This window comes from Zootermopsis nevadensis, unplaced genomic scaffold, assembly GCF_977971745.1.
Source record: "Zootermopsis nevadensis isolate Lab colony 2312 unplaced genomic scaffold, Znev_1.0 Znev_ptg000020l, whole genome shotgun sequence".
In the NCBI taxonomy this organism is placed as follows: domain Eukaryota; kingdom Metazoa; phylum Arthropoda; class Insecta; order Blattodea; family Termopsidae; genus Zootermopsis; species Zootermopsis nevadensis.
Genome location: NW_028259152.1, coordinates 3,703,759 through 3,725,271, shown reverse-complemented (window position 1 = coordinate 3,725,271; position 21,513 = coordinate 3,703,759). Strand labels below are relative to the sequence as shown.

Here is a 21,513-nt window from a genome sequence, read left to right as displayed (position 1 = left end):
AACCCCTACTGTCGTTGATTCATTGCAAGGATAACTTAAAGGAGTACTAATGTAGTCTGCACAGCTACTGAGTAGAGTTGTTGATATTTCACCATACCCACGAGTTTTTTGATTTGACAGAATTTATTATACTTTAATTTAATTTATTGCTGTGGGTTTAATATTTATGTTTAGAAAGGTTTTAAGGACTGCTTGAGGAAGGTACTTTGTTGCATCTCTCTTCAATTAAATTAGAGCATCTGTCAAGAAAGAGACATAAAGAAATACAGAATAAATGAAATAAAACTTTTTACCATTGATAAAATTATATTGTAAAATTTTCAAGTTAAATGAATACAGAATAAAATATAACATGACTGCCATTACAGTTTAATTTATCTTTATCTCTGCTGTATAAGTTCTAACCTGCAACACTCTGTAGTATAAAACATTCTTAACAAAAATGGATGGGAAATATTTGATATAATGGAACATACAACTACTGCTCATGCATAACACAGGAATATCAGTTCCTGTTGGCACTATATTTTACCATCTCTGCAGAAGACATGCTGTTCTTAATTTCAGCCATATATTTACTGCCAGACAATTTCACTTGTGACAAATAAAAATTCTTATTATCAAGGAAAATGGTATTACTATTTCTTTGTATGTAAACCATATTAAATTATTGTTTCTTCAATTATGTACATTCATAGAAGTAGTTCAAAAAAGACTGGACACTTCTAATGTATAAAATGCAACACAAAAATATTTCAACATGAGATTCAATATTATTATTTATTTTGGTTAATGGTCTATAAAAGTATAAATGCCTCCAACCTTCCTCTTAAACAAAACATGGTTCAATACTATCTGTACAATACTATATGGACGGATGTACCAGTTGTCAACAGATAAATACTTTTGGGGACATATTCTTTGATTTATATTACAACTGGCTTGATTTTACACATTTTAAGCCCATTTTCATTCAAAACTGAGCATTTTATGAATTTCAGTTTTTGTTTCACTTGAGGATTCCATTAATGAATGAACTGGTATTATCTGAAATACACACACCTGCACCTCAGTGAACTATTTACTTGTTTCACAGAAAGAAACTCACAACTTTTAGTTTCCTGCAGTTGTGGTATCACATTTTTATATTTTAAAAGTATTTTTATTTTTCTAGAAAGGAATCAGTTCCAAGACTAGAAACAGAAAATCCATTCAATTATAGTGACTATGAGGAATGAAACACTCAAAGACAAAATCATCCACATTCAAACTTAGAATGTACTCGTAACAGTAAATTATTCTGAGCATCTTGAGTGAAAAATGACAGTTAGGATCTGTGATATCACTGATCTTACCAAATCACCTTTTATGTATGCTGCATATAATATGTAATCAACATGATCAGAACATATAACTATCAAATATTTGGGAAAATTTAGAAATTCATCAATCAGTTTTCAACTTCAAGCATATGATTTACAGAAATATTCTGGTTATGAAACCTGTCTGAAATAAAATTTGCCAATTAGATACCCCATGCATAAATAACAGTCTATTCATAATTCTCTAAACTAGGTACAGATTCTCCTAATTGAGACGATCATTGACATTAAAACTACCTTTAAGGCACAGAGTATGAAAAAATTACAAGTGGGATCAAATGCATCAAGTGGTTATGAATAGAACGAGGAAAAAATAAAAATCACCTAGAGTGAAATATTCACTCTGCATAAAAAATAAGTCCTCTTGATACACATTTGTATTATTTCAAAATAAAGGAGATTCTGGAGCACTTCTGGAATGCCTTGAAGAGTTGTACATGTCAGAGAAGTCTTAATGTATATAGAATAATTCCAAGAAGTGAGACTGACACAACATTAGATGGCGCCCCATTACATCTATTGTCAAAGTAGCAGAAACACCAAGTTGTCTCATCGTAGTGATCCCTGAATAAAATACAAATCAAACTCTTTTAACATAACACTCGGGTAAAGAAAAGTAAACCAGAACATTAGTAATATTTACTATAAATAAAAACACTATCAGTAAGGTAAAAAAGTAATCTTGTCATAATATTGCAAGCAGTATGTTTAGTTCACAAGTTTTAATTCAAATATAATATACAAGGTGACATCAATGGTGGATGATCATGAATTTTCAAGTCATGTTGTGTCATAATCCAGTAGATCATTAACCCATATAAAAATGACACAATACTAGAAAAGAAGTCTGCTTAGACATTTTGACTTTATAAAGCTATCTTCAGTGTTTCCCTTACAAAACTGCATTTCCAATCTTATCAGAGAGATAATATTTTACTGCAGGAAATAAATAAAAGCAAGCAGAAGTGACCAAAATTACAAATGTAATAATTCGTGTGTTACATATGTATATATAGTATCCACCAATAAATTCAATGTTAATTCAGGGTTCTTTTCCCCTAATTTTCACCTTTCCACAATGAGATACATCTTATTCAGGATCATGTTGAAATTTAATAAACACGGTACATTACAGTCCTTCAAAGGATTGCTGCAAATTTACTGAATAGACAGCCATGGATAGCTAACACAGTTGGGCACAGGCATAACAACACTTCAAGATGTATGCTGCATAAATAAAGAATGACCCTTAGAATTTGAGTCTGTTCAGTAACTGAGAAAACAATAAGTATACGTGGCTTATTAATTTGATTATGAATTTATATAAGGTAAATATTTTAGAGTCAAAAGTGAAAAGTAATGAAATATGAACAGGATATAACAGGACTTCCACAGGTTAAACTATCTGAAATGGGATAGTGATGATGCATACCTTTTTATATCCAACTCTTTAATAGAGTTATTGACATAATGAGCAAGACGCACATCCTTAGCAGCAGGTCTGCATCCCTCATAGTGATCGGCTGGGATGTCAGTACGTACACTTCTCAATGAACTCAAACATTCACGAGTTATTATGGTTTCAGCTAGAAGAAAATTAAAATGCACAAGGCATTATTTTAAATCATTAGATCAGACAAAGAATGAGTAATCAGAAGTGAATTACCATATTAAAATATGCACGTGAGTCACAACACTACAAAAATAGATATCACGAGTCATCTTGCAATTATGAACATAATTTTCTGAAAACAGAAAAAAGGTCAATTAACTACCTTCATGGAACAAAGTCCTTCTTGAGAAGCTGATAGTTACTTATCTGATCAACAAACACAATGCCTCTTAAGGAATGTAAAGATTTAGTATACCATTTTCACATGTCTGGACACTGTCTTGAGCCATTCAATTCAAGTCATACTTTCACACTCTACTTAAGATCCATTGTAATACTATCCTCCCACCAATACCCAAGTTACTCAAATGGTCTCATCACCTAACCTCAGGTTTTCTGATCAAAATTTTGCACACATTTCTAAGTTTACCATGTATCCCAGTTACCTCATTCTCCTTGTTCAACAGGAAAACATTAAATTCAGGTAAAGGGAACTGTATACTATTCATTCCATCAAACAAACCAAAATAAAAAAAATTACGGATATTACCTCCCTTCCTTTCAGTAATCTTAACACATTTGTCATCAACTTCTGGGCAGACCTCACCCCAATACCAAAGCCAATTAAACGGCGTTCCACATCCAGGATGGGTAGATACACATCGGTAGCAGTAAAGGTTAAACGGAGACCAACAAGACGCTGGAATTAAAATCGTGTAAATGATATTCACAAAAAGCATAAAAACACTTGTTTCCTTGCACTCTTAGGTTATAGGTCTCTTACGCCACACCCAATTTAATGGAACTATCCTTTATTTCCACCAACGTTACCTTGGGTAATTAAAATTCCTGCTACTGTAACAAAAGTATATATATTCACCATTTTTACATATACGTTAAGTAATTAAACTTTTGAAATACTGATTTCTTACAAAAAACCAAACACTTCACAAACAATTTTGCACCACAGACAACCAAAGACTGTAGTATGTTTGTATTCTGTGGATTCTGCTGTCCCATGTATGTGAACTGTGGAAAGGAATGAAAATGGACGTTAATTATGGTCTGGGCATTTGGAGACAGCTTGAAATGTGATTGTTTTTTTTGAATGATAATATATTTAATATCAGCATTACATAGTGTTGTGGTATATATTATGATGTTTCTTTATGTTTACGGATTTCTTGTTTTCTGTACGACTTGGATATTTGCGGTAAATAATTATAATTTTTTGTGAAGACTAACCATTAAGTAAGCTTTATTCATAGCTGTATCATGTTTTCATGGGGTGTAGAGGTGACGTTCGGATTAAGCTATCTGCATGGCAGAACAGATTCACGAAGAGTCTGGCACGGTTCGAACAAATTTAGAGATAGTATAAGGTGCATATGAATGTGCATGTTTAGTTATCGTCACTGTAGTTACAGAACTTTTAATGGACAACAAATGTTAAAAAAATACCCTTTCTTTAAACATACCCCTTTTTAAAAAACATTCTGTTTTGTGTGTAAAGTGAATGGGTAAGTTGTGGCCATGTGCATGCTCACATTTTCTCTGAAGATGGTAATCAATGATTATTATGAAGCTGTTTGATCACCAAGTTATTCATGATTTTATTACTTGTATTGTATGTGTTTCATTGCAACAATTTTATATGCAGGACATTTTTGTCACTTCATATTAAACATTGTTATAAATCTTTATACTAGGTAAAATTTAATAATGAAACTTCCACCTCATGCTGTTACAGGTGGACAAATATCATGTCTGAATGGCCAATCTGTACAAAATATACAGTCCTTTATCACAGGATCACTTGTTTGAGAAAATTAAACTATTGGTAGTGGTGTGTAATACCACTATCAAACACATGAGAAACTTTTTTTTTCCAGTTGTATGCAAGTATAATTTATGTTTAAAGAACCAGTAATGCCCTGATCTAGTTTCAGCCAGATGGTGTGGAATATGATGGTCAACTGTCAATTAATCTTCAGCATTCCTTTGATCAAGTTAAAGAACCTCAGTTTTTTGACAGAGGTACAGTTAATATTCAAAGCATAAGAACAGGAGCAGTAACAGTACAGCAGGCTCCTCTTTCAGCAGAGGATAAGCAGAAATTGAAAGTAAGTATAAAATTTGCTAATTCAGTAATTATGCTCAAATACAGTTTTTGAAATGAATAGGTTATCTGCCCAATTTAAACTGAAAACAGTAGCATGTCATTTAAAGTCATTTAGTTATCTAAATAAACTTAAAATATTTTGGTTAGAAAACTTCATAGAAATAGACTATACTGCTTAGGGAGAATAAAGTATAGCTGGGAGTGTGATCATAAAATGGGTCAGAAAGTCCTTTTTAAGGATAGGAATAGGAGTAAACTGTTTATAAAGTGTGTGTTAGTCATTAGTTATTACACTTTCAGGAAGGAAATTTAACAGCTGAATAGTTGTCAACTGCACAGGAAATATAGTAGGACAATGTACTCAGTTATTGGGGATAAAGTAAAACTGACTGACATGAATACTAGTAATTCAAGACATTGTGTAATCTGATAAGTATCATTTTATATTATGCTCTTGATTATTTAAAACTGTTTTATGGTCCTGAGGAGCAGTTGTACAGCTGTCGTCGCCCCCCCCCGCCCAAATTAATGCTCTCTTCTCATAAATACATGGAAGCAGTAGTGGTTATGCTTTCTTGTGTAATTATTTTTGTGGTAATACTATAGTTGGCTGTAATTATTATCATATTTGTATTAGAAATGAATATTTTATTTGTGCTGTGACATGTTATACATCCTGGACTTTGGCCTATAAGGGATCTGTGGAATGCAAATAAATTCTATTCTGTTTTATTCTCACTTTCATCTGTTAGCTGATCAGTATCATCCACATTTATATGAAAATATCCTGTTTTCCAAATTTTAATACAATGTGGTAGACATACCACTTTTCATTGACAGTTAATTTATCAAGGTTAAACAAATATTTCAAATTTTTGAAGCTTGAAAACAGGTCTTTTTGTTGCCTCTTAATAGAAACGTGATTGTGTGTTAAAACACTAATTGAATTTCAGGCTCTTGCTGAGAAAGATGGACTGTATCGGTTGCGTGCATTTGTTCAAACATTGGATGGAAAAGAAACATCGTTTCTCACATTTGTTAAAGCGGTAAGGTTTGTTGGTGGACACATTACTGTTGTACTGCTATGTGTTTTGTGAATGTATCTGATGAAGTAAGGCTCAGGCTAAATTATCATGCTGCTTTCTTAAACAGATATGTATATTTTGTTTTTATGTTTGCAGTGTTCATTGGCTGAGTCTCAGTTGTCAGACATTCTAACAGTCTCGTTGGACCATACAGGTTCAGTGATTGCAGTTTCCATGTCAACTTCACCATCTATATGTAAAGGGCGCCATATTACTCATGAACATCTGCAGCAGTTCAATACTACCGTATCTGTGAAGCACATGGAACAAGGACCTGTGTAAATATTTTATGATATAGTAACTTATCAGTTTGCACATATGTACATAGGCCTGCATAGACACACATGCACACATGGAAATGAAGGGGAATTAAAAGTGAAGTTTGAGGCGTGTTATAGTAATCCTCCTTTTTTATTTTTAGACATTATGCAACTTTTACATTATGGGACTTCTTTATAACATAGCAGGTATAGTAAAATTACTCATGTACTGCACATTTGACTTTCATCAGTTGTGTGGCATGGCGATACAGCACAGAAACATGCAATTGAACCATTACTGTGATGGTTTAAATATTCTATTCCCATGTAGTAAAATTTTATTGTAAGCATGAGTTGCATACATTTTTGTGCAGTTAAATTATTAAACCTTATTATACAAGGAAAGGTAGATTCATGTTGTCATGTTCATGTGACAGTGTGTTTTTTCCCCCTCCTAACCTTTTAACCCCCCTCAGGGGCTCACATAGTAAGTACAGGAAGTCACCTTCTCGAGGTACCCAGTGTCCAGGGGTATAGCCAGTCCACCCAGCCTCGGAGGATATAAATTCAGGGGACTAGTCCTCCAGGTTGGGGGTTGGGCAATAGGCTGACAAACAATCCCTGTAAAAGAAGCATTGTTAGGAAACCACAGAAAATAGCTGAAGCCAAGATCTGATCTGGGCTGTAGTGCTCTTGTTTTCCTTTATAGGTGTTTTTTATTATAATACATTGTTTTATTAGTACAGTAGAGTCCTGACTATCCAACCTGAGTGGGATTGAAGGACAGTTGGATAATCAAAAATGTTGGATAATGTGGAACTCTATTAAAAAAGACATGTAAAAATTAACTCTGTTTACAATATTATTAAATTTAAAAAAAGTACAGTATGGCATCAATTGGAAAATCTTACAAAAATGGTATTTACCATTATATAAATTTGTAAATGAAAGTATTTACTTTTTGAATAAATTAGTAATGAGTATTTTCTTGTGAGCCTCCTTCATTTTCTTTGCAGCAAGGTAATGCCAGTGCCAGAACAGTAAGTAGTATATAAGTAGTGGTCACCTTCTTTTGTTAAACATAAGCAAGTGTGGTCTTGATAGAATTTAATTCCTCACTATGATTTACTGCACGTTGGATAACTAATGGTCAGATAATTGGGACTCTGCTGTATCAGTTTTTCAATTTAATTTTCATTTATTCTCCATTTACTGCTTTCAGTCCTGATACTGCTGCTTACATTCAGAAGCTGGAGAAGGAACGAGAAGCAAGAGAAAGAGGAGAAATTAAAGATAATCGGTCATTTTTGGCCAAATATGTAAGTTACTTGGAGGATTTTCTGTGGAAAGTCCTTAATGTAGCCTTGTATGTGATTATTTGTATTGTTTTCTTTTTTATACAGTTTGCAATATTTCAACACTGAAAGCACATTAATATGGTAATGACTTGAGTATACTGTCAGAATTAATGCAAATCCGACTGCAGTGTTTTGACATGCAAACATCCTTATCAAGTGAAAATACAGCTATTTGTGGAGGAGTTATGGATACTTTTAGTTCCACAGCAATACATCTTTGTCTCATTGGAAAGATATTATTTATGTTTGAAAAACAGATTTGTAAGCTGGCAGGGGTAAATATGTCTACATAAAGGGTGACAATGACAGTGTATATAGTAATATACTGATATAAGAATTGAAAAAGATTTCTACAGGCCTCCTCAATCAGATTTACGAGGGTAGATAGCCATCTAATATAATTTTTTTTGCCACAGTATGATAGTTATTGGGCTGTGTTTGAATGGTATACCCTGTGTAAGACAAGTACAGTTTTATTATTTTGTATATGAAGTTTGTTTTCAGTTCATCCTACAGATACATGTGTTACCAGAAGTGATGCATGTGCTGTGGAAAGTTCCAGAACTGAAGTTAGTTTATTTCTTAATACTGCTGGTATTGGCAATTCTTTTCTAAAGATTGGTGTTTTGACACTTTTCAAGATTACTTTTTGTGTATTCATTTATATTTAAAATTTTAATTTCCCTTGCTACCATCTTTTACATTGCATTGTTAATGATGTTCTTAGTATTGAATTTGAACAGTATTTATTCTTTATCCATGGATATATAGACATTAAAACATGTGTGATAAATATATTTGGTTAGATTGTAATAAAGCGTTATGTTGACATGTTTGTATTATTTTAAAAACTCTGCAATTAAATTAATCACTCTTTGCTTTAAAATATGAATAGTGATTTGTGGACAGAGTTGCCAAACCTGGGATCAGCAGCCTACAAGTTGCAGAACTTGACTGTAAATCTTGACTTCCAGTTCTGGGAAAAAATTTTCTCTCAAGAGTAATATTCTTTTGAATACTATTACATGATAGGAATTAACATGATGAAATATGATTTTAAATAGGCTTCTAAAACTAGTGTCAATATATTAGACATAAATATATTATATCTATATGTTGGGTCTTGGTAATAATGCTTTATTGTAATAATTTTGTCTGTGTACCTTGTACATGTAGATGGTATCGGTTTCAAATTTGCATTTATGTGTGTGTTATAAAGGTTTATTATAGAGGAAGTTTTGGAGTTTATAATGTGCCATTAATAAAGTTATGATTGCTAAAAGAAGTTACATCTTGGTTCATGTGCTGTGATTTATAAGCTAATATTAGATTGGTTATGGGTTCTATTTTTATTTTTGCAGTGGATGTACATAGTTCCTGTGGTGATATTTGTGGTGCTGTCAGGGGCTGCTAATCCAGAGGGTGGTGCTGGTGGGGGTGGAGCTGGACGGTAGTGTCACCACATCAACACATTCCAGCAGTTTGCCAGGGCACTGGGGCAAGCATGGGGTGACACTGATCATTGGGTGCACCCTGTGTGTTTTGATCTAACCTGTGGCTTTCTCTAAGAGGTGGTTGTGGTTATGAGACTGTAAGGCAGATGTCCTCTGTAGAAAATTAAGAAAATGCTACCAGTTGAATTTTCGAACTAAAACAGTACTGTGGAAATGGTAAAAATGTTTCACTTAATGAAGTCATGTTTATAGATATTAAAAATTAAATGGTACAGTAAAACTGACACCTATTATGAACTCTGTGAAAAAGAGGGATATTCATATTTCTGATAAATTAAATGTTATATATAACTTTAAAAAGCTGCACATACATTTTTTCTAACATGAGACCTGAAACAGTGAACAGTAATATATTAAGTATAAGTAGTCAGTACAAAATAAAATACATTTTCCTTGTCACAGTGTATTGTCCAGTGTGTTACAGAAATTATTAAGTTTTGCAGAGTGGAGGAACATATTCATGCTAAGTACCATCTTTAAGATATGTATTGTATTTGTACGGGGAAGAACACTTCTTTAATTTTGCCTAATGTAATTCATTAAATCCTTTTGTTCATATTATGGATTATTTTGTGTTTTAAAGTATAAAATAAAGAATGCAAAGAACTCATTCCAGTTTTCTACACTGCATTATAAACTGAATTAGTTGGTTGAAATACTTCAATTAATTCAGCTCTTATAGAAAACATGTTTGTGAATTTTATGTTGCAAAAGTGTATTTGTGTGCTGAAAAGCACAATGCGAGAAAGAATTTGAGCCACAAATGAAAGCACACCAGTGGTGGTTGTGTAATATTGAAGTCTTGTTAGACCAGACATGTTAAGCATCAATAAGTGTATCGACTGGGTTACATTGACTTTGCTTCTGCTGTTATTGGTCTTGAGATTTACATTTTTTGTTACAGACATAATGCGTTATTTATAGAGCAATGAAAATTTATTTGTGGTGCTTCCATTTTTCAAAGAGTTCCAAATGGGCGTCTTCTATTTCACTGCTTCATATTTTTATGTAGGGAAAAAATAGTTTTCATAATTGGGAGTAACATCAGAGATAATTCTCTTTCACTGCAGTTGATCTCTGCTTATTTTCAGCAAACACATCCTTCCTGCTACTGTACTGCATTTTAAAATTTTATTAAACCTGATTTTCATATTGTGTGTATGTATATGGCTACTTGTATGCACACCAGGTTTATGCGTAAGTCTTCATGCATGATAATGGGTTCTGTGCTTTAAAATGGGTTTTGTTTGCATACAGGAGTAGTGCTGAACAGATACTGGAATTACATATACAGATACAAATTCTGACACGTGATATTTCTGTTCCTTTTAAGTAAAGTTTTAGGTGTGTTCCACAATAAAATTGATTCTGAAGTTTTGTGTACTGCTTGTGAAAAAAAAAGGGAAAAAGTAAAACAGGATAGTCCTTTACTTTCTAAAAATTTGGCAGTCTCAGCACTATATGTGAATATAAATTTCTTCTGTTTGTAGATTTACATAATATAAATTGCTGATGTATATGCACCCCAAGGAAATGACCAATGTTAAAATGTTGAAATTAGGTATTTACTGTATAGAAAAAATTGCCATAATTTGTATGAGTTGTTCCATGTTGAATGTTCTTCATTGCATGTTGGGATAAATTCTTTTATTTGCTGTTGCACAAACACCATTTTATATGGTAACATGGTGCTAAAGTTGCATGCTTTCACAGATTTATTTTACATATTTGATTGAGTTGCATCTTCTAATACTGAAACTGCTGACATAGTGAGTAATCTTTGCTATAAGTAGTATTATTTGGTTTCTGGGTTTTGTCTTTTGTATAGATATCTGAACAGAACACGGAATGCTTCTGTTTGAAATACTGTACAACGGACAGTCCAGAATCCTTGTAATACTACTTGTAATATACTGTCATAACCCTTCAGAACAGTGGATCCCACACTTTTTCAGTTTGTAGAATACCTAATCATCATGATGCTCTTTGCAGAACACCATAAACAGTTAATTATTTTTATGATATTTCAACTAGGAACATTATTACCAGCAGAAAACTTTTTCAGTAAACCAGTTTTTAACCATCAGTCTACTGAAAGAGGGGATGATAATAGAACAGTATAATGCATTAAAGTATCAGTATCATATTTTAAGTTGTTGAAGTTGTTAAACATAATTAAATTTACACAGTAATGCCATGATAAAAAAACTCTGGCGTAGAAGATGTACATATATATTTGAATGTACAAAAATTACTCGGTAATGTTGTACCAACTATATCAATGGGTCAGCTGGAAAACAAATTAATGTTAAGCTTTCTTTTAGAGATAATTATTGAACTATGATTAAATATCAGTTGCATACAAAAGTGTCTGTCTATTGGTGGTAGCTGCCACAGATGAAATTAAGTGATTCCAGGATGGATGGATGACTGGGAAAAATATGCAATTGAGAAAATTCTGACCATTAATTTTATTTTTCTGTGAACTGGGAAAGGACCACCATTACTCAGTTTAAGTAGCAGAATGCCTTGGGCCAGCTTGTAGAACACCAGTGTTCCCTGGGATCATAGTTTGGGAACTGCTTTAGAATAATAATTGTCGTCAACAACATTTTATAAAATTGTGCATTTTCATATTTTCACTTAATTTATACATTTTCAAATTTTTGTCACAGCTTTTCCGGATCCTATATCAGATGGTGTTTTTACTGGCAGTTCAAAAGTTTGCATTGTTTGCCATATCTGATACATTGGCAAGGTTTACAAAGGTGACATTTTTATGGCCCCCAATGGTATGACTTACACTGAAATATGTTAGTTTGTTCAGGTGTCAAGATTTTATTCATGTGGGACTCAAAAACAGGATGTAAGGAGCTATGATTAAAATAAACATAATATGCAACTTATGATGCACAGACAGGAAAGAAATACATTGAATAAGAATTACAGCACCAGATTCATTCTGTATTTATTAAAAAACTACAAATAATAAAAAGGCATAAATATGTATCAGGTATTTACAGTGATTTCAGAATTTATTTATATTGTGCCACTAATTGTGTCATTGGCACTTCACAAACATTAGGTCCTTCTCTGTTTTGTGTCATTTTAAGTTAGTCAAAAATACACATAATCTATACTAACAATAATAACGTATAAAATATTACATAAGTATTTCTTAAGTGCAGTTTTACTGCTTATAAATAGTATCAATGATAACTTTGAAGTCAGAAGAATACTAATATGTATGAATGTTGATGGATCTCATTCACTAATGACAGAAGTATTATTAGAACTTCTATTATGGTTCAAAGCCCCATTGTACTTGAATTTCTGTCATTTAAGCTTGTTGATTGCAAAACAAATTTCAATCAAGGATAATACAATTTTCCCCATCCTGGTGGTCTGTGAAGAATTAAATATTGCTTTGTTTTCTTGTACCTTCATTACATTGCACTGCTTACTTTTTCAGTTTGTAATTGTGGTGGTGGGGATGAGAGTTCATAATACTGGAAGTCTATCTCGTCAGAAAATATAGTATCAAATGTGCCGACTTCTGCTTCACTCATGGTTTGCAAAAGTGTGGCTGAATTTAGGTCACTTAGCAGATGGGAAGAATCTATGTCGGGCACTTCCTCAAGTAGACCTGATTCTTCTATGGCTACATCCTTTGACACTGGGTTCAGAAAATCTGAAACAATATTTCTCTTTAGACACTTTTTATAAGTCAATTCTCTATAAGTACATGTAGGAGATTCCCATCACCAGTTCCTAAAGGGTTTCTAGAACTATTCAAATCATATTTTAGTGGTGACCAGTGAAAACTGTCCAGCACCTTACATATTACCGCTAGTTGCTGTATAAGACATACGTGCTGAAGTTTGCATTTGTATGTGCGTACCTGTTTCCTTTGGAGATGTCGTTTCTGTTAGAGGAGTGAGGTATTGTACCTCAACATTCTTTTTGATTCCACTGAGAATCTCTTCAGCAGACTGATCAAGACTGACCCGTTGCTGAGGACTCGAGACTAAGGGCGTATAGATTGAAGTTTCTTGTTCTTCCACACAGTTTTCATCAGTAATAGAAAGCAACACTTCCTTATGAACATCTTGATTTTCCTCATCCTGTATACTGGCTGTGGCTTTTTCAACTTCATCTAATGTTGTAATGTTAGACATGAACTGATGCTGTCTTGTTTCCTACAGATTTAAGACATGTTAATGTGCAAGACAATTCAATTCACATAAACACACAAAAATTGTAATTTAACTGTCCAGCATGTAAGTTCAGACAGAAAATAATGAAAACTTTAATATCTGATGTTAACCTTTTTTGAGATCAAACTTATCTGTACGAGGTGCGATCGGAAAGTTTCAAGACTGCGCCTATAAAAACCCGTACACTTATCTCAGGTATTAAATTCATCCATCACCCTCGAAGTAGTTCCCCTGGGAGTGAACACAACGATCCCAGCGCCGCTGCCAAGCCTGGAAGCATCCCTGGAAATCTTTCTTTGTCAGCCTGTCAAGCACCATCTGCGATTCTGCCTGAATCTCGTCTATCGTCTCAAATCTCCTTCCCTTTAGCTGAATTTTCATCTTTGGGAAGAGGAAGAAGTCACACGGAGCTAAATCCGGCGAATAAGGAAGGTGCGGGATGACGGCCATGGTGTTTGAGGCCAAAAACTGCCGAACTTTGAGGGCGGTGTGCGCTGGCGCGGTGTCATGATGAGTTCTTCCTTTAGAATCAGCTGACAGATCCCATAGCCTATCCCAACAATGTCGCACAAGTCGTTGATAGTACGACGTCGATCTTCGTAACATTTTCGGGCGTTGTGCTCGAAGATGGTCGTCCAGAACGCTCGTCATCATCGACAGAGGTTCGGCCATTTTTAAAACGTGAATGCCACACAAAAGTTTGTGCACGACCCATTGCGGACTCCCCAAATGCTTGCTTTAGCATTTCATAGGTTTCCGTAGCCGTTTTGGCGAGTCTTTGGCAAAATTTGATTTGTTCATGAAAATCCGCCATTCCGAAATCGCAGGAGGGTCGGTGTAATGGACTACCAAAACGCCCGTAACTAAGAAACAAATGCTAATTCGATGATGTCGGCTGGCACACTGATTCACTTTGAATGTAGGCCGCACCCCCTAGCGGCAGAAGCTCGTACTACATCCGGTTCGCCCTCTATTGACACAGTCTGGGAACTTTCCGATCGCACCTCGTACTCCAGTTTTATTTAGCTGAACTTCTTTATATTCCTGTTAGAGAAAACTTGTTTAGGGGTTATATATCAAGTGTCAGGGCTGAATGGTTAGCATTAGAGAGGTCCTGGTATCAAATTTTAGTCCTGACTCCAGCTATCCACACAGGTTTTTTGTGGTTGTCCTCAGCCCCTCCAGTATCCTTATCATTCAATACTATATAATATGCACTACTGAAAGTATAATTAAATAAACTATAAATAAATAAAATACAATTTATGGATGATTCTTTAAAAAGATTTTGAAAAATAAGTCTTTGGACCAACCTAAAATAATTTCTTTCTTTGAATTTCCTGTATCCAGGTGCAGAAGTTTGTGAAAATTATGAATTTCAATCTGTATGACTTAACGATCTGAATTTGAAGATTTGTTGACTGAAAATTTACAAAATTGTCATCAAACATAATAAATATATAACTGGCATATTTAACGATGTTATTATGTATTACGTTTGTGTCTCTTGTTATTACAATTCATTTGTCTGCTTTTGACGCGGAAAATTTAAATACCGCGACAGAGCTCGAGCCGCGATAATTGCGTCTGAATGGCCATTTAAATTTTGCTCTAAAACACTTTATTTATCATAACGCTCGAACTATGTGAGATATAATTATGTATTTTCACTGAAATACTCTTAAAATGTTGGATTTATAATCTTACCTTATAATATGAACGCCCTGTGTGTGAGCAATGGTAGATGCGGATTAGACGTTGAGTTTCGTATGGCTGTATTTGAAACGTCATCAAAAAAACAACACTACCCCAATAAATAGATTTTATCCTTTTCTCGTGCTTAATACACACTCCGTAATGTATTGGAGGCTGCAGCATTCTTTCTTGTGTCAGAAATATGCGCCGTTACCGCACTCTATCAGCTGTCTGAGAAACTGAAGGTTAGCAATTCATTATACAGTGATGCATTCAACCGTCTCTTTCTAAGAAGCCTTCCTAGATATACTTCTGAGTATAGGTATGATAAAATTTGCTTATTTCGGACACACCGTTACATGCAGAACGCATATACAAAGCGACGTTGATCAGTCTTGAATGCTTCAGATACGACTTTTTTTCCTCTCTCTTTAGTTCCAGGAATTATGGCTGTATCATATGATACATCCGACACTGATAAAATGAATAACCTGCATTCACAAACAAACACCACGTGTTGAGAGGCAAGTCCCGATAACTTTTGAGGTCAAGCAGTTATATTTAGATTGACCGTCCCAGCCGCATGAAATACAAAGCTAGTCCTATATGAACAGAGAGAGCATTCTTTTCGCAACAGATAAACTACAAACATCATATATCAGTCGTTATTAGTTCCATACTTGTGGGCTGCAGGAATTAGGCTAACAGCCGGGCGTGCACTGCACTGACTTATACGGCTAGCGACGATTTAAATGCCCTCGAGCGTTACCAGATTATACTGACATATACGCCTAAGGGTTAATTAGTTCTTGTTACAAAGTCATAAACTTTTTTTCATGCTGTAATTTTTACTTAATGCCAAAAATAATCCTCAAAAACTTTATAAATTTATCAGCAACCAAAATCAAGACACATGTTGAAAGTAAATTTAAAATTTGACATATTCTTACTAGGGTTGTCTTGAAATTTTCATATTTGTTTGCAGTTGTCCAAAGGTGACCTGCTCCATGTGGTGCTTTGCGACCTTTCCGGAAATGTGGGCTGATTGATAAATTATGTCGGACTGAATTCTTCCATCTATCATCATTCGCCTTGTAGTATGGAAAGTGTTCCCTGTAATAAAATGTAACAAAACCCATTATATGCAATATACAGAGTGAACATATATTATCAGAGGGATTTCTGATATTTAACAGAAACTAAGTAAGCCATTTTTTCTGGATCTTGGTACAAAATTGATCTTCAAGACTCTGAACCAGGCCAAATTTCTGTGACTGATAGATATTTTCACTTCAAAATACGTATGGAACGGAAGTACCAGGTGTAATAAAACGTGGTAAGCCCAGTAGTTGCTAACAATTTTGCCTTTGTTTATATTTTCTTGTACTTTCATACCTCAACCTTATTAATTTTTAGCTCAAATTTCCATAGGTGCATTGTACAATGTTATTTTGACAAGACTTTCACGATACCCCGCCGCCCCGGGATTTGACCAAAACTTTTGAAAAGTCGCGCTCCGCCGCTGCTGTATATTATTTCATGCACTCGCCACTGCAAAGACTCACGCACATTCCGTTCCGTGTGACATGCGCAGGCAGGTGGCGTGGAAGGCCCAGCGGCCGCGTGCTGATATGAGGGAGAAACAATAACCAACCTTGCATCACCCATTGGCTATGCCCCTTATGAGCGGTATCGTACAGTTTCGATATTGAAATTACCGCGAGCATAGATCCAGCTAGCTCTTACTAATATTATATTTTGTTTGTTTATTTTTTAATATTTTCAGGTTTTAGTCTGCGGAACTCGTGCGGGTTACCATCTGTTTTTAGCTTACGTAAATTGCAATGATAATGACCCCTATCACCAAAAAAGCAACGGGTTATGAGACTTCATTGCTGCTTTGACAGAAGTTCAATGACCGTTAAAAGTCAGGAATCGTTTGGACAGATAATTTTAATAGCATTACAGATATATTATGTAGAAATAACAGTGAAATATTCCTGAATATACCCACAGGTAAACCCATCTTGTAAGTTTTTGAAAATAAAAAGGCAAATAAACTTCACATTACACTGCATATGACTCAATTTTGATCATATACCCTATTGTTTTGAATTATATCAAGCATCATTAAGCTCGTCACTCCCTTTCGCTATTTCACATGGAACTGAGATTTAAAACTTGGCACACATGTAACAGATAACAAGTTAGAGCACCAAAAACAAAGAAATCTTGTGAAAATCTCGTGGTTCTGAATAACGCACCCCCCCCCCCCCCCGTCTTGTATGCATACAAGAAAACAGTTCATCCCTGTGATCGTACATTTCACTCGCCTTAAAGACACCCCAAAACGATAGTAGGTTCAGTCACGATCTGAATAAGGGCAGTTTCCTTGGCATGAGAAGTAGGCCTACTTTGCATTTTACATTTCAGTACCGTCTGATGACAACAAACGAGTTTGAATGAATTTTATGTCTTGCTCGTAAAATTTATCAGGACCTTTGTCGTTTCCTTTCGTTGGTGTGCCGACTAGTATGCAAGGAGTTCATGTTTTTATGCTTCAGTACTTCTGGGGCAATGTTTAGTTCCCTGGATGCTATAACGCGAATTGCCCGATCTATTCATAAGCCTATTTGTGTGGAAGAGAAGGGATGTGAGACCCCTTGTATCCCGCACTCCGTGCTAGGTACTAGATATTGACTGACCATGAAGAAAAAGTCTGCAGTCACCCGACCAGGTGTTCTATCATGCTGAATGGCGTTCAGTTGTATTTCACTACATATAGATGTGCTGTAAGATGAGATGCTTCGCATTCAAAACTATTTTTGTTTGTTTTCTGGATTGTTTAATGTCTCAATTTTGCTACGAATTAAACAGGAACGATGGTAGGTTTAGTCTAAATGATGTTAGTGCGTTTTAACTGGGAAACGGGTAAGATTAATTCTGACCCACAGACACTGTCAACACTTCAGGGTATATTAAAATAGAAGCTAAAATATCAGTTAAATAACGGGAAATTCACTTGCTAGTGACGTATGAACCCAATCTAAACCCTCTTGTCAATTACTACACCAATCACTCTTTAATACTTTTGCTAATAACTAATCGAAATGCTTACGGCTCGGAGTTCCCAGTACGGAAAAAAACCGGAAAAGGAACACGGAAAAAGAATATAAATAAAGATGACAGAGAGCGAGTCTTCTCTGATATTATAACTTACACGTAAGAGCACAATTTCTGGATATTATAACATAAGAGAACAAACCTTGATATTTGCATCATCTACCAATATTATATAATACGAAATGAGGAATAGTATATGGCCATTGAATCTAAACACACAAGCGACGCAAGAGGAAAGTGTCGTAGTTCATTAACAAATATTCTCCCATCATTCGCACGTATAACTGAGGAGAGCCAGTCTGTATCCGGTTTAGATTAAAACCGGGCAGATACCAAGCAGAACCTCTGAACTAACCGTTCACAAGGCCAACATTTTTAAAAAAAAAATTTACCACCCAAATACTGATCTAGGTCGTTACTAATTCACCAGCATTCCTGATTTAAAAAAGAGGGGATTGGTTACTGCGTAAATGCACTGTTCTGGCAACTTCGATGGCAGTATGAGTCTCGAAACAAAGGTAAGGAAGTTGCTCTCATTTCAATTCTTCATATCCACGTCGTTAAATAATTACAGTGAATAAATAGATAAACGATCTGAATAAATATATTTTGTAGTATACTCAAACACTGCATCAAGAGATATATTTGATCATGCTTTAGTCCACTTACGAAATCCACTGGTAGATTTCAGATACCGTAAGCTCTCCTTTCTCTTGAAGAGCTTCTTCAATCAGTTCAGTGTATGTGTATGGTGGTTTCGTAAACTCCGAGTAACGATTTTCATTGTTTAGTTTCATGTTATGTTCACTGGATTGTGGTTTTGTCACGTCAACATTAGTAGCTGAAAGCAACGACCGGCCACGACGGGCAGAGATCTTTGTTGTTCCAATGCACGAAGATGCCAAGCCGACGTCTGGGATTCGGGTTTTTCTGGCACCTTAAACAAAGGAAATAGCATTTTATACTTACACGAACATAAAATATCCGTACGTAACTGGGCGTTGAGGTTGAGTGGTTAGCAATCCTGAGTCATAATTCTAGGGGTTGGCGGTTCTGATCTCTCAGAAACCACATATCTTGAATTTATTTTGGTTTCTCTCAGTTCCTCCTGGCAAATTTAGGGTTTATTACGCTTTATTTCACACCCCTTCCTGTTCATTATTCATTAACTACCCTTAACATTCTACGCAATAAGCTATAGCCTGAGCTACTGAAAGCGTCTTTAAATAAAAACGTATAAATGACATCCATATCTATCTATATACACAGAAATTAACAAGTTACCGGTTTCAGATTAAGGAATGATATTTACATGAAAGAATAACATAGTGACTGTGGTAGCGGAATGTAAGGAACCCAGGTTATGAAATATTCGACATAAGCTTTGAAGTTGCAAAACCGTTTGATGATCAAAATAAAAATTTGTAAGAGACTCACAAGATATGCTTCTATGTAAAACATTATCTAGGTTTTTATGTATTATGCTTTAAAGTGTGCCTAAATGAAACTAACACTTTGTAATGTTCATATAACAGAAGGCGTTGGAGAACACAACTGTGTCCTGATTAACGGCCTATTCCAATAATCACCCGGAAAAGCTGTAAGAAACCACGATGAATTTCATTTAAAATAGGCAGTCTATCAGCCGAGATTTGAACCTTGTAACCTCCAGAGCACTTAGAAGGAATACCAACCACTACACGGTAACGTTTGTTAACTCCATATCGTAAAAATGTTGGTCGGACGAAACTTACGGAAGTTGACAGTAAAAAATAAAATAATTTATTTTATGTATGAACATGTGGAAGATCATTCCCGTTATACACTATTATAAAGTAATATTAATATTGCTTTCTATCATGGTATTCAGAGAAATAGAATTTGACGTTGGGAGTTGGCTTTCAAAGGTGTTTACTGTGAAAATAGTAATGTAATGATTAGGGCCGTATAAAATGTGGGAATCTAATGTTTCCACAAAGAAAACTGCACTGTAGAGTTAGTTATTATAGAATGTAAAGATTAAAGCACACTCAAATCTATCAATATTTCCAGCATATACCTGGGTTTGTAATTTCTTCTTCTCTTCGTCCTTCATGAACATGCTCGGCTTCAGCAGCATTAAACAACGCACCAACTTTAAAATTTATAAGCCATGAAAGATTATCATCACAATTGTTTTCGGTATCATTAATATGTTTACATTCCGTCTCTGAATGTTCCGTTAATGGAATAGATTCTGAAAAATCTAGATTTGAATTCATACAAGTAGCACTTTCGGAGAACTGCTTAAAAATACTATCAATATTTTCAAGGGTAATTTCTATTCCACCACTTTCAATCCGCGGAATACACATCTCGTTCACATCAAGATCCTGTATTGTTATGCACTGCATATCCGCATTCTTTGAATGAAATGTTTGTTTTTTATCCCACTTTCCATTTAAAACTATTACTTCAAGTCTGGTTGGAAGGCTACAATTTTCTGTGTTTAAATACTCTTCTCCAGTTCTTCGTATTTTTGCACACGCATTTTGATCTTCATTTTCGATTGACTCTATTTCTTCGCATGATTTTTTCTTCCCTCTTTGAACAGCCTGTTCATCCGCTGTTTTATTGGACTTTGGCATATCTACCGATGTTTCAGTATTCATATTTACTTCAGTTTTTGGACCCATCACTTACACAGTTTTGAACAATTTACAGTGAAAGTTTGAAACAAACTTCCAATAAACCTACAGCGACAATAACTTTTTACCGCCTTGGGTCCTAGCTTTTGACGTGTATGACACCCAACAACAATGTGAGGAACATTGCCGATAGACAAAACAATGTGGTATGACCCGAGTCCTCTGGTGTCAAGAGGAGGCATTAGTTTGGCTAGTTTCTATTAGGTATGGAACGTTCACAGCGGGTTAACCAAGAGTATTTATTGCTCTTAAAATCTATATAAATTATATTTGATTAACTTACAATTTCAAAAACAAAACAAAAAACCATAATTCGCTTAGTTCCTATGCTAATATTTTTGTGCTGTCTAATAATTTACCATTTTTTCTGGTACAAATGTGTTTAGTTACTCTTTGATAACCTTATAATTATCTCTGCTTTGTAACTCTCAAAACACAGATGAAAATGGATTTAACTT

The 21,513-nt window shown here is 34.7% G+C and overlaps 3 protein-coding genes across 3 annotated transcripts; 1 reads left to right on the top strand and 2 right to left on the bottom strand.

Annotated features, from left to right (window-relative positions):
* Window positions 1-286: 286 nt before the first annotated feature.
* On the bottom strand, window positions 287-3,989 carry crim (QVR superfamily protein crim). Its single transcript, XM_022086956.2, has 4 exons — window positions 3,826-3,989; window positions 3,545-3,694; window positions 2,815-2,968; window positions 287-1,946 (listed from the first exon to the last, which is right to left on the bottom strand). The coding sequence occupies exons 1-4, from the start codon at window positions 3,875-3,877 to the stop codon at window positions 1,823-1,825; spliced, it is 480 nt and encodes a 159-aa protein (XP_021942648.1). The 5' UTR covers window positions 3,878-3,989; the 3' UTR covers window positions 287-1,822.
* A 26-nt stretch (window positions 3,990-4,015) lies between these two features.
* On the top strand, window positions 4,016-9,943 carry EMC10 (ER membrane protein complex subunit 10). Its single transcript, XM_022086955.2, has 6 exons — window positions 4,016-4,207; window positions 4,938-5,117; window positions 6,070-6,162; window positions 6,298-6,479; window positions 7,684-7,780; window positions 9,181-9,943. Exons 1-6 carry the CDS (start codon window positions 4,103-4,105, stop codon window positions 9,271-9,273), a joined length of 750 nt encoding a protein of 249 aa, XP_021942647.1. The 5' UTR covers window positions 4,016-4,102; the 3' UTR covers window positions 9,274-9,943.
* A 2,327-nt stretch (window positions 9,944-12,270) lies between these two features.
* Window positions 12,271-21,222, bottom strand: LOC110841427 (uncharacterized). Its single transcript, XM_087352151.1, has 5 exons — window positions 20,428-21,222; window positions 19,038-19,305; window positions 16,196-16,358; window positions 13,235-13,532; window positions 12,271-13,024 (listed from the first exon to the last, which is right to left on the bottom strand). Exons 1-5 carry the CDS (start codon window positions 21,041-21,043, stop codon window positions 12,780-12,782), a joined length of 1,590 nt encoding a protein of 529 aa, XP_087208277.1. The 5' UTR covers window positions 21,044-21,222; the 3' UTR covers window positions 12,271-12,779.
* Between the last annotated feature and the right edge of the window lie 291 nt (window positions 21,223-21,513).